Below are 13,219 nucleotides of genomic sequence, written 5' to 3'. Positions count from 1 at the left end.
GCAGTCCTTACATGGTCTATGAATCTGGGGCAACCTTTTCCTGTCTTTATAGAGTTAAAATGTTCTCTCACTCGTTCGAACATACACCTAATTGTCTTCCCAACATAGAATCTGCCGCAATTGCAGAGCAACAAATATACCACGTACGTGCTCCTGCAATTAATAAAGCTACAGATTCTATGTTGGATCCCTGCAAACTGGATACACTTTTTTGGGGAGTTATATTTACTCAGTGAACAACTTTCCCGTTTAAAGTTTCCCTTTGGTAACTTCTCTCTTCCACTTTCTTCATATCTTTATCTAGTGATTCTTCTGCATCACCTCTTTCCATCAGGCGTTGTTTCAGTTCTAATGCTTGTTTATAATAGCCCTCATCCTTACTTTTCATTCTTCTGATTCTGATGCATTGGCCGTACGGTACAGCTTTTTTTCACACTTCGTGGATGGAAGCTGTCGTGGTGGAGCAAGGAATTGGTCACCGCGGGCTTGCGAAAGCCCTCCGTGACCAATCCGTCGCTCCCAGCCACGACAGCCACATCCAAAAACTAAATGCAGCTGGTTCCTACACTGCCCTGAAAATTGTAGGCTTAGGTAAGACCAAGAGAGGCGGTTTGTTAGTGTTAGGTACCCATCTGCGGAAGCCACCTTGACGCCTGGTAGATGGCCCGACACGTATGTGCGCTAAGAGCTTCTATTTTTACATTTATAGAGGGTATAATACCACTTTAATTTAGAATGATCACCTTTTCTCAGCTCAATTCTTTGTATGTGAAATGTTGTGCAGCCATTTTATTATCAGACATATTTTACTTTTGCCACTAAGACATGCCACAAAAGGCTTTAGATCATATAACGGCACCGCTAAACGGCAAATATATACTTGGCAAAAAGTGCTGTAGTTTTAGCACTTTACCACACAACAGCTAATAAGCCCTTTCTTTCTTACTAATACAAGCCAAAAAATATTTTAGAACATATAACTGCACCTCACAAGGGCAAATGAGACGTAGAAATATTTCCTTGTAATAAACCCTGTTAATGGCTGTATCACCCGAATAACAAGAACGGTTTGCTGGAATTACAGAGCTGTATAATGGCAATGTGGATCCCCAGTCAGTGCAGCAAGGTGTAATAGGATTGTTCCCATTACCCAGGCTGTCACCTCCCCTACTGAACCCTGTTCTCCATAAATGCTGGTTGAATGATTCCTCCCTATCCTTTCCCTACACCTTGAATAATCTTTCCCTGCACTTGTAAATTGTTTTTTCCCCCACTACAATCAAGTCTTTCCTATCACTGTCCCTAGCACCTGCAGACACGTCTCTCTCTCTGCACTAAATACACTAGTGAATGTCAGAATCTAAGATGGCTGACACTATTTATAGGGCTGTGACATCACAGGGCTGACTGGCTGCTGATTGGTTGCATGCATGGCTTTATGGGTGATCCCACCTTCCCGGAGTTCCTTGCTCCATGTCCTCACACATGCAGCAGCCATTTTAGGAAAAAATTAGATTCGTTACCTTGAAGCATGAGGAAATTCAGAACAAATCAACATTTTCCTGAAATTCGGATCAAATTCCACTTCGTCAACTTCGATTCGCTCATCTCTAGTTACAATGGATCGTTTTCGTCTGGGAAGCAATCATTAGGAGAAATAAAATGGCTGCTGTCCTATTAGTACACACAGAACCTGTTCCAGTCACACAGCAGGACTTCACAACACTGAGCTAAAGAGCTGCCTCATCCTCAAACTCTGCTCTCCTTGTCAGGGATTATGATCCTGAATACAGCTGATAGGATCTTCAGCTGAATCTCTGTAGGAATGGAGTTCATAAGGAGACATGAAGTACTGAGGACGTGAGTAGTGTTAGGCCTCATGCACACGACCGTTGTGTGCATCCGTGGCCGTTGTGCCGTTTTCCGTTTTTTTTCGCGGACCCATTGACTTTCAATGGGTCCGTGGAAAAATCGGAAAATGCACAGTTTTGCAGCCGAGGCCGTGATCCGTGTATCCTGTCCGTCAAAAAAATATGACCTGTCCTATTTTTTTGACGGACAACGGTTCACGGACCCATTCAAGTCAATGGGTCCGTGAAAGAACACGGATGCACACAAGATTGGCATCCGTGTCCGTGACCCGTGGCCGTAGGTTGCTTTCATACAGACGGATCCGAAGATCCGTCTGCATAAAAGCTTTTTCTGATCTAAGTTTTCACTTTGTGAAAACTCATATCCGACAGTATATTCTAACACAGAAGAGTTCCCATGGTGATGGGGACGCTTCTAGTTAGAATACACTACAAACTTTGTACAAGACTGCCCCCTGCTGCGGCACCTAAAGGGGTTAATTGTACTATCATATTCCCCTGTAAGAGATCAGGGCTGCCAGGCAGCAGGGGGCAGACCCCCCCCCTCCCCAGTTTGAATATCGTTGATGGCACAGTGTGCGCCCCCCATCGGGCCCCCCCTTCCTCCCTCTAATGTTAGAAATCGTAGGTGGCACAGTGTGCGCCCACCATCGGCACCTGGTTGCCATGGTTACTTAGCAATAGTACAACAGTAGAAGATTCATACTTACCTGCTTGCTTCTGCGATGTCTGTGACCGGCCGGGAGCTCCTCTAACTGGTAAGTGACAGTTCTTTAGCAATGCGCCGCACAGACCTTTCACTTACCAGTAGGTGGAGCTCCCGGCCGGACACAGACATCGCAGCAGCAAGCAGGTAACTATGAGTCTTCTACTATTGTACTATTGCTAAGTAACCATGGCAACCAGGACTGCAGTAGCGTCCTGGTTGCCATGGTTACCGATCGGAGCCCCAGCGATTAAACTGGGACTCCAATCGGAACTCCGCTGCCACCAATGATGGGGGGGGGGGGGAAATGGGAGGCTGCACACTGCCACCAATGTTGTTACTGCTATAGAGGGAGGGGGGCCAATGGTGGGCGCACACTGTGCCACCAACGATTTATTACAATAGAGGGAGGGAGGGGGGGCGATGGTGGGCGCACACTGTGCCACCAACGATTTATTACAATAGAGGGAGGGAGGGGGGGCGATGGTGGGCGCACACTGTGCCACCAACGATTTATTACAATAGAGGGAGGGGGGCGATGGTGGGCACACACTGTGCCACCAACGATTTATTACACTAGAGGGAGGAAGGGGGACCCGATGGGGGGTGCACACTGTGCCACCAACGATATTCAAACTGGGGAGGGGGGGTCTGCCCCCTGCTGCCTGGCAGCCCTGATCTCTTACAGGGGAATATGATAGTACAATTAACCCCTTTAGGTGCCGCACCTGAAGGGGTTAATTGTACTATCATATCCCCCTGTAAGAGATCGGGTGCTGCCAGGCAGCAGGGGGCAGTCTTGTACAAAGTTTGTAGTGTATTCTAACTAGAAGCGTCCCCATCACCATGGGAACGCCTCTGTGTTAGAATATACTGTCGGATCTGAGTTTCACGAAGTAGCTCATATCCGACAGTATATTCTAACATAGAGGCGTTCCCATGGTGATGGGGACGCTTCAAGTTAAAATATACCGTGGTAGTGGAATCTATAATGGAATTCTTAGATAACCTGAACCTTGTACATCGAACTTAAAAACAGAAGTTCGCTCATCCCTAGAGGTGAGGATGTGGATAATAAGCAGCAGCTCTTGTATGCAGTCTCCATTACCAGAGACCCACATTTCCAGAGTCTGTCCTGTCGGTCCTCTCTGTACTTCATGTCTCCTCATGAGCTCCATTCCCAGAGAGATTCAGCTGAAGATCTTATAATCTCTATTCAGGATCATAATCACATGTAGAAGAGGAGGATGAGGCATCTCTTTACCTCAGTTGATTGCTGTGTGATTAGGACAGTTTTTGTGCGTAATGGAAGGACAGCAGCCATTTTGTTTCCCCTAATGATTGCTTCCCACACAAAACGAGCCATTATAACTAATGAAAGGTATTTGGGAATATGTGTATAACTGTGTATAACTGTGCCACCAACGATTTATTACAATAGAGGGAGGGAGGGGGGCGATGGTGGGCGCACACTGTGCCACCAACGATTTATTACAATAGAGGGAGGGGGGGGGCGATGGTGGGCACACACTGTGCCACCAATGATTTATTACACTAGAGGGAGGAAGGGGGACCCGATGGCGGGTGCACACTGTGCCACCAACGATATTCATACTGGGGAGGGGGGGGGTCTGCCCCCTGCTGCCTGGCAGCCCTGATCTCTTACAGGGGAATATGATAGTACAATTAACCCCTTTAGGTGCCGCACCTGAAGGGGTTAATTGTGCTATCATATCCCCCTGTAAGAGATCGGGTGCTGCCAGGCAGCAGGGGGCAGTCTTGTACAAAGTTTGTAGTGTATTCTAACTAGAAGCGTCCCCATCACCATGGGAACGCCTCTGTGTTAAAATATACTGTCGGATCTGAGTTTCACGAAGTAGCTCATATCCGACAGTATATTCTAACATAGAGGCGTTCCCATGGTGATGGGGACGCTTCAAGTTAAAATATACCATCGGATTGGAGAAAACTCCAATCCGATGGTATAAAAGAACTCCAGACTTTACATTGAAAGTCAATGGGGACGTATCCGTTTGAAATGGCACCATATTGTGTCAACATCAAACGGATCCGTCCCCATTGACTTGCATTGTAATTCAGGACGGATCCGTTTGGCTCCGCACGGCCAGGCGGACACCAAAACGACTTTTTTTTCATGTCCGTGGATCCTCCAAAAATCAAGGAAGACCCACGGACGAAAAAACGGTCACGGATCACGGACCCACGGACCCCGTTTTTGCGGACCGTGAAAAAAAACTGCTGTGTGCATGAGGCCTTAAGCAAACTTCTGCTTTCAGGCTCGGCATACAAGGTTCAGGTTTGGGATATCTAAGAATTCCGTTATGGATTCTGCTAAGTTATGGTCCGTGGTAGTGGAATCTATAATGGAATTCTTAGATAACCTGAACCTTGTACATCGAACTTAAAAACAGAAGTTCACTCATCCCTAGAGGTGAGGATGTGGATAATAAGCAGCAGCTCTTGTATGCAGTCTCCATTACCAGAGCCCCACATTTCCAGAGTCTGTCCTGTCGGTCCTCTCTGTACTTCATGTCTCCTCATGAGCTCCATTCCCAGAGAGATTCAGCTTAAGATCTTATAATCTCTATTCAGGATCAAAATCACATGTAGAAGAGGAGGATGAGGCATCTCTTTACCTCAGTTGATTGCTGTGTGATTAGGACAGTTTTTGTGCGTAATGGAAGGACAGCAGCCATTTTGTTTCCCCTAATGATTGCTTCCCACACAAAACGAGCCATTATAACTAATGAAAGGTATTTGGGAATATGTGTATAACAAAGCAACATTTAGGTATTTTCATATTTGAATTCCTGGAGAACCCCTTTAACCACTTCAGCTCCCCTAGCTTAAACACCCTTAATGACCAGACCACTTTTTACAATTCTGCCCTACACTATTTTCACGGTTTATTGCTCGGTCATACAACTTACCACCCAAATGAATTTTACCTCCTTTTCTTCTCACTAATAGAGCTTTCATTTGGTGGTATTTCATTGCTGCTGCCATTTTTACTTTTTTTGTTATTAATCGTAATTTTCCGAATTTTTTGCAAAACAATTACATTTTTCACTTTCAGTTGTAATATTTTTTTAAAAACCTACATTTCTATATAAATTTATCTCTAAATTTATTGTTCTACATGTCTTTGATAAAATAAAATGTTTGGGTAAAAAAAAAATGGTTTGGGTAAAAGTTATAGCGTTTACAAACTATGGTACAAAAATTTGAATTTCCGCATTTTGAAGCAGCTCTGACTTTCTGAGCACCTGTCATGTTTCCTAAAGTTCTACAATGCCCAGACAGTAGAAAACCCCCACAAATGACCCCATTTCGGAAATTAGACACCCTAAGATATTCGCTGATGGGCATAGTGAGTTCATAGAACTTTTAATTTTTTGTCGCAAGTTAGCGGAAAATTATGTTTTTTTTTTCCTTACAAAGTCTCATATTCCACTAACTTGTGACAAAAAAAAAACTTCCATGAACTCACTATGCCCATCACAAAATACCTTGGGGTGTCTTCTTTCCAAAATGGGGTCACTTGTGGGGTAGTTATACTGCCCTGGCATTTTAGGGGCCCTAATGCATGAGAAGAAGTCTGGAATCCAAATGTGTAAAAAATGCCCTGTGAAATCCTAAAGGTGCTCTTTAGAATTTGGGCCCCTTTGCCCACCTAGGCTGCAAAAAAGTCTCACACATGTGGTATCACCGTACTCAGGAGAAGTAGGGCAATGTGTTTTGGGGTGTATTTTTACATATACCCATTCTGGGTGAGAGAAATATCTCTCTAAAAGTCAACTTTTCTCATTTTTTTATACAAAGTTGTCATTATAGAGAGATATTTTTCTCACCCAGCATGGGTATATGTAAAAATACACCCTAAAACACATTGCCCAACTTCTCCTGAGTACGGCGATACCACATGTGTGACACTTTTTTGCAGCCTAGGTGCGCAAAGGGGCCCAAATTCCTTTTAGGAGGGCATTTTTAGACATTTGGATTCCAGACTTCTTCTCACGCTTTAGGGCCCCTAAAATAACAGGGCAGTATAAATACCCCACATGTGACCCCATTTTGGAAAGAAGACACCCCAAGGTATTCCGTGAGGGGCATGGCGAGTTCATAGAATTTTTTTTTTTGGGCACAAGTTAGCGGAAATAGATTTTTTTTGTTTTTTTCTCACAAAGTCTCCCTTTCCGCTAACTTGTGACAAAAATTTCAATCTTTCATGGACTCATTATGCCCCTCAGCGAATACCTTGGGGTGTCTTCTTTCCAAAATGGGGTCACATGTGGGGTATTTATACTGCCCTGGCATTTTAGGGGCCCTAAAGCGTGAGAAGAAGTCTGGAATATAAATGTCTAAAAAATTTTACGCATTTGGATTCCGTGAGGGGAATGGTGAGTTCATGTGAGATTTTATTTTTTGTCACAAGTTAGTGAAATATGAGACTTTGTAAGAAAAAAAAAAATAATAATCAATTTCCGCTAACTTGTGCCAAAAAAATGTCTAAATGGAGCCTTAAAGGGGGGTGATCAATGACAGGGGGGTGATCAGGGAGTCTATATGGGGTGATCACCACCCTGTCATTGATTACCCCCCTGTAAGGCTCCATTCAAACGTCTGTATGTGATTTGCGGATCCGCGGTGTCCGTGTTTTGCGGATCCGATCCTTGGATCCGTGGATCCGCAAAACACTTACGGACCTCTGAATGGAGCCAGCCTTACAAGGGGGTGATCAATGACAGGGGGGTGAACAGGGAGTCTATATGGGGTAATTACCCCCCTGTAAGGCTCCATTCAGACGTCCGTATGTGTTTTGCAGATCCGATCCATGGATCCGTGGATCTGCAAAACACATACGGACCTCTGAATGGAGCCATCCTTACAGGGGGGTGATCAATGACAGGGGGGTGATCAGGGAGTCTATATGGGGTGATCACCCCCCTGTAAGGCTCCATTCAGACGTCCGTATGTGTTTTGCGGATCCGATCCATGGATCCGTGGATCCGCAAAACACATACGGACCTCTGAATGGAGCCAGCCTTACAGGGGGTAAACAATGACAGGGGGGTGATCATGGAGTCTATATGGGCTATATGTCATTGATCACCTCCCTGTAAGGCTCCATTCAGACGTCCGTATGTGTTTTGAGGATCCGCGTAACCGCAAAACACATACGGGCGTCTGAATGGAGCCTTACAGGGGGGGTGATCAATGACAGGGGGGTGATCAGGGAGTCTATATGGGGTGATCAGGGGGTTAATAAGGGGTTATTAAGTGACAGGGGGGGTGTAGTGTAGTGGTGTTTGGTGCTACTTTACTGAGCTGCCTGTGTCCTCTGGTGGTCGATCCAAGCAAAAGGGACCACCAGAGGACCAGGTAGCAGGTATATTAGACGCTGTTATCAAAACAGCATCTAATATACCTTTTAGGGGTTAAAAAAATCGCATCTACCGCCTGCCAACGAACGATCGCCGCTGGCAGGCTGTAGATCCACTCGCTTACCTGCAGTTCCTGTGAACGCGCGCGCCTGTGTGCGCGCGTTCAGAGGAAATCTCGCGTCTCGCGAGATGACGCGCCGGCGCGTCAAGGAGGAATAAATCAACCGCCTTCGGAACGCAATCCTGCGTTAGGCGGTCCGGAGGCGGTTAAAGACAATGCTCTACAGGAAATAATTATGCAAATTAGTTCACATCTACTTCAAATTATCAAAACCAGACACCCATCTGTAGGAAGATATATATATATATATATATTTTTTTTTGGGGGGGGTAGCCCTAGTAAGCTGAATGTGATGCCTTGGATGTAGCTCTATAGAACAAAGAAGGATGTGGGAACAGTTTAATAGTAATTTTTTTTTTACATTCCTGATTTCTAAGTCGAGCGGAACAGTTTTCTTATGCGTTGGCGGATTACTTCATCTCTTATCCCATAAATGAGGGGACTGATGTACTGTGGCAAGCAGCTAAACAGAAAGAAGTTAATGGCGGCGATGTTCAAATATTGTTTTGGGAAGATTGTCTCTGTGAATGTGTTACTGTACGAGCACAGGCATAAGAGGAGTTGAAACGCGTGGAGCAGGACTGTTTTGGCCGCCTTGGTGGCAGAAGATTTTGATGACCCAATCTTTTTAGCAACTAACATAACTCTGATATAGGTGTAGATAATAGTGAGGCCCACCATGATGAAACTGAGGGAGAAACTCAGGAACCTGATTGTACTTTGCACCTTGTATATTTGCAGAAAATTCCATACACACACTGTCTGCCGAGAGAAATAACTGTTGCCTGTGAAGAACCACAAAATAAGGAGCTCAATGAGTACAGGGAATGCTGCAATGGCCCAAGTCAACATGATGGCTATATTACACCTCCATACTGTGCATATCTTTTCATGTCTCAATGGGAAGCAAATAGCAACGTAGCGCTCCAAGGACATGAGGGCCAAATTGTAGGGAGTAATGAAATTTGTGGTGGCTGCAATTCCACCTATGATGCAGCAATATTTTAATGGTATAAAAACGAGGTATAAAGCCATTATAAAAAGAATGAAGGCCAGGGTGAAGTGAAAGGAGTCACATATGAGCACGTGACAGAAGAGCAGATATCGGACATTCTCTCGAATGTGAGAGGTGGTGAACAACACACATAATATAACGATAACCGATGAGAGGTACAAGCTGAAGGTTGATAAGATCAAGGTCAGACATGTGATTCTCAAATTCTCTATCTTGCCATAGGATACTTGAGTCTTGTTACTGTAGAGAGATGTTGCATTCACCATTGTCTTCTCCGGTTATTAGTGGCTTCAAGATTCAGAACTGAGATGAGAAACTGCAAGCAAAAGATGTAAAAAATCATATTATACAGTATATGGTATGACACAAAGTAAATAGTCATGGTTGTCAAGATTAAAGAGAAAGGTCTTCTTCAGTGTCCTCTATAATGATGAGCTAAGTTCTTGAAATTTGTTTTGTGTCCAGATCTAATGAGTAGGTCGGCAGATTTGATTTAGTGCAAATCAATACAGCTGGACTTGAAAGTGCTCAGATTTCGGTGTGTATGACACTCTGGGGTCTCCTAGAACTGTATCTGATCCTTGTCATACTCTTTAACACAAAGATCAAATTAGTAATGTCAAAGTGACAGGACACATATAGCTAAGGGTAGATGCACAGTAGCCAGTGGTAGTAAACAACCTTTTTAGTAACACAATGTACCATCAAGATTAGAGTTGAGCGGACACCTGGATGTTCGGGTTCGAGAAGTTCGGCCGAACTTCCCGGAAATGTTCGGGTTCGGGATCCGAACCCGATCCGAACTTCGTCCCGAACCCGAACCCCATTGAAGTCAATGGGGACCCGAACTTTTCGGCACTAAAAAGGCTGTAAAACAGCCCAGGAAAGTTCTAGAGGGCTGCAAAAGGCAGCAACATGTAGGTAAATCCCCTGCAAACAAATGTGGATAGGGAAATTAATTAAAATAAAAATTAAATAAATAAAAATTAACCAATATTAATTGGAGAGAGGTCCCATAGCAGAGAATCTGGCTTCACGTCACCCACCACTGGAACAGTCCATTCTCAGATATTTAGGCCCCGGCACCCAGGCAGAGAAGAGAGGTCCCGTAACAGACAATCTGGCTTCATGTCAGCAGAGAATCTGTCTGCATGTCATAGCAGAGAATCAGGCTTCACGTCAGCCACCACTGTAACAGTCCATTGTCATATATTTAGGCCCAGCACCCAGGCAGAGGAGAGAAGTCCCGTAACAGAGAATCTGGCTTCATGTCAGCAGAGAATCAGTCTGCATGTCATAGAAGAGAATCAGGCTTCACGTCAGCCACCACTGCAACAGTCCATTGTCATATATTTAGGCCCAGCACCCAGGCAGAGGAGAGAGGTCCCGTAAGAGAGGATCTGTCTTCATGTCAGCAGAGAATCAGTCTGCATGTCATAGCAGAGAATCAGGCTTCACGTCAGCCACCACTGCAACAGTCCATTGGCATATATTTAGGCCCAGCACCCAGGCAGAGGAGAGAGGTCCCGTAACAGAGAATCTGTCTTCATGTCAGCAGAGAATCAGTCTGCATGTCATAGCAGAGAATCAGGCTTCACGTCACCCAACATTGGAACAGTCCATTGGCATATATTTAGGCCCCGGCACCCAGACAGAGGAGAGGTTCATTCAACTTTGGGTAGCCTCGCAATATAATGATAAAATGAAAATAAAAATAGGATTGAATGAGGAAGTGCCCTGGAGTCCAATAATATATGGTTAAGGGGAGGTAGTTAATGTCTAATCTGCACAAGGGATGGACAGGTCATGTGGGATCCATGCCTGGTTCATTTTTATGAACGTCAGCTTGTCCACATTGGCTGTAGACAGGCGGCTGCGTTTGTCTGTAATGACGCCCCCTGCCGTGCTGAATACACGTTCAGACAAAACGCTGGCCGCTGGGCAGGCCAGCACCTCTAAGGAATAAAAGGCTAGCTCTGGCCACGTGGACAATTTAGAGACCCAGAAGTTGAATGGGGCCGAACCATCAGTCAGTACGTGGAGGGGTGTGCACACGTACTGTTCCACCATGTTAGTGAAATGTTGCCTCCTGCTAACACGTTGCGTATCAGGTGGTGGTGCAGTTAGCTGTGGCGTGTTGACAAAACTTTTCCACATCATTGCCATGCTAATCCTGCCCTCAGAGGAGCTGGCCGTGACACAGCTGCCTTGGCGACCTCTTGCTCCTCCTCTGCCTTGGCCTTGGGCTTCCACTTGTTCCCCTGTGACATTTGGGAATGCTCTCAGTAGCGCGTCTACCAACGTGCGCTTGTACTCGCGCATCTTCCTATCACGCTCCAGTGCAGGAAGTAAGGTGGGTACATTGTCTTTGTAGCGTGGATCAAGCAGGGTGGCAACCCAGTAGTCCGCACACGTTAAAATGTGGGCAACTCTGCTGTCGTTGCGCAGGCACTGCAGCATGTAGTCGCTCATGTGTGCCAGGCTGCCCAGGGGTAAGGACAAGCTGTCCTCTGTGGGAGGTGTATCGTCATCGTCCTGCCTTTCCCCCCAGCCACGCACCAGTGATGGGCCCGAGCTGCATTGGGTGCCACCCCGCTGTGACCATGCTTCATCCTCATCCTCCTCCACCTCCTCCTCATCCTCGTCCTCCTCGTCCTCCAGTAGTGGGCCCTGGCTGGCCACATTTGTACCTGGCCTCTGCTGTTGCAAAAAACCTCCCTCTGAGTCACTTCGAAGAGACTGGCCTGAAAGTGCTAAAAATGACCCCTCTTCCTCCTCCTCCTCCTCCTCCTCCTCCTGGGCCACCTCCTCTTCCATCATCGCCCTAAGTGTTTTCTCAAGGAGACATAGAAGTGGTATTGTAACGCTGATAACGGCGTCATCGCCACTGGCCATGATGGTGGAGTACTCGAAACAGCGCAACAGGGCACACAGGTCTCGTATGGAGGCCCAGTCATTGGTGGTGAAGTGGTGCTGTTCCGTAGTGCGACTGACCCGTGCGTGCTGCAGCTGAAACTCCACTATGGCCTGCTGCTGCTCGCACAGTCTGTCCAGCATGTGCAAGGTGGAGTTCCACCTGGTGGGCACGTCGCATATGAGGCGGTGAGCGGGAAGGCCGAAGTTACGCTGTAGCGCAGACAGACGAGCAGCAGCAGGATGTGAACGCCGGAAGCGCGAACAGACGGCCCGCACTTTATGCAGCAGCTCTGACATGTCGGGGTAGTTGTGAATGAACTTCTGCACCACTGGCGCTGGGAACAACATACTGTGGGACAGCGAGCGACATGAGCTGTTTGAAGCTGTCTGTGTCCACCAGCCTAAATGACAGCATTTCATAGGCCAGTAGTTTAGAAATGCTGGCATTCAGGGCCAGGGATCGAGGGTGGCTAGGTGGGAATTTACGCTTTCTCTCAAATGTTTGTGAGATGGAGAGCTGAACGCTGCCGTGTGACATTGTTGAGATGCTTGGTGACGGAGGTGGTGGTGGTGTTGGTGGTACATCCCCTGTTTGCTGGGCGGCAGGTGCCAACGTTCCTCCAGAGGCGGAGGAAGAGGCCGAGGCGGCAGCAGCAGAAGAGGCCGAGGCGGCAGCAGCAGAAGAGGTAGCAGGGGGAGCCTGAGTGACTTCCTTGGTTTTAAGGTGTTTACTCCACTGCAGTTCATGCTTTGCATGCAGGTGCCTGGTCATGCAGGTTGTGCTAAGGTTCAGAACGTTAATGCCTCGCTTCAGGCTCTGATGGCACAGCGTGCAAACCACTCGGGTCTTGTCGTCAGCACATTGTTTAAAGAAGTGCCATGCTAGGGAACTCCTTGAAGCTGCCTTTGGGGTGATCGGTCCCAGATGGCGGCGGTCAGTAGCAGGCGGAGTCTCTTGGCGGCGGGTGTTCTGTTTTTGCCCACTGCTCCCTCTTTGCTACGCTGTTGGCTCGGTCTCACCACTGCCTCTTCCTCCGAACTGTGAAAGTCAGTGGCACGACCCTCATTCCATGTGGGGTCGAGGACCTCATCGTCCCCTGCATCGTCTTCCACCCAGTCTTGATCCCTGACCTCCTGTTCAGTCTGCACACTGCAGAAAGACGCAGCAGTTGACACCTGTGTTAC

The 13,219-nt window shown here is 46.7% G+C and overlaps 1 protein-coding gene across 1 annotated transcript; it reads right to left on the bottom strand.

Moving 5' to 3' along the window:
• Window positions 1–8,475: 8,475 nt before the first annotated feature.
• Window positions 8,476–9,384, bottom strand: LOC122930761 (odorant receptor 131-2-like). The gene has a single exon (XM_044284333.1). The coding sequence runs from the start codon at window positions 9,382–9,384 to the stop codon at window positions 8,476–8,478; it is 909 nt and encodes a 302-aa protein (XP_044140268.1).
• Between the last annotated feature and the right edge of the window lie 3,835 nt (window positions 9,385–13,219).

Source organism: Bufo gargarizans, chromosome 3 (assembly GCF_014858855.1).
Source record: "Bufo gargarizans isolate SCDJY-AF-19 chromosome 3, ASM1485885v1, whole genome shotgun sequence".
In the NCBI taxonomy this organism is placed as follows: domain Eukaryota; kingdom Metazoa; phylum Chordata; class Amphibia; order Anura; family Bufonidae; genus Bufo; species Bufo gargarizans.
The sequence above is the reverse complement of the archived record's forward strand: the minus strand, read 5'-3'. Positions and strand labels throughout refer to the sequence as shown.

What these genes read in the sequence shown, in the direction of transcription:
- LOC122930761 (XM_044284333.1), bottom strand. Translation starts at nt 9,384, where the DNA reads ATGGTGAATGCAACATCTCTCTACAGTAACAAGACTCAAGTATCCTAT.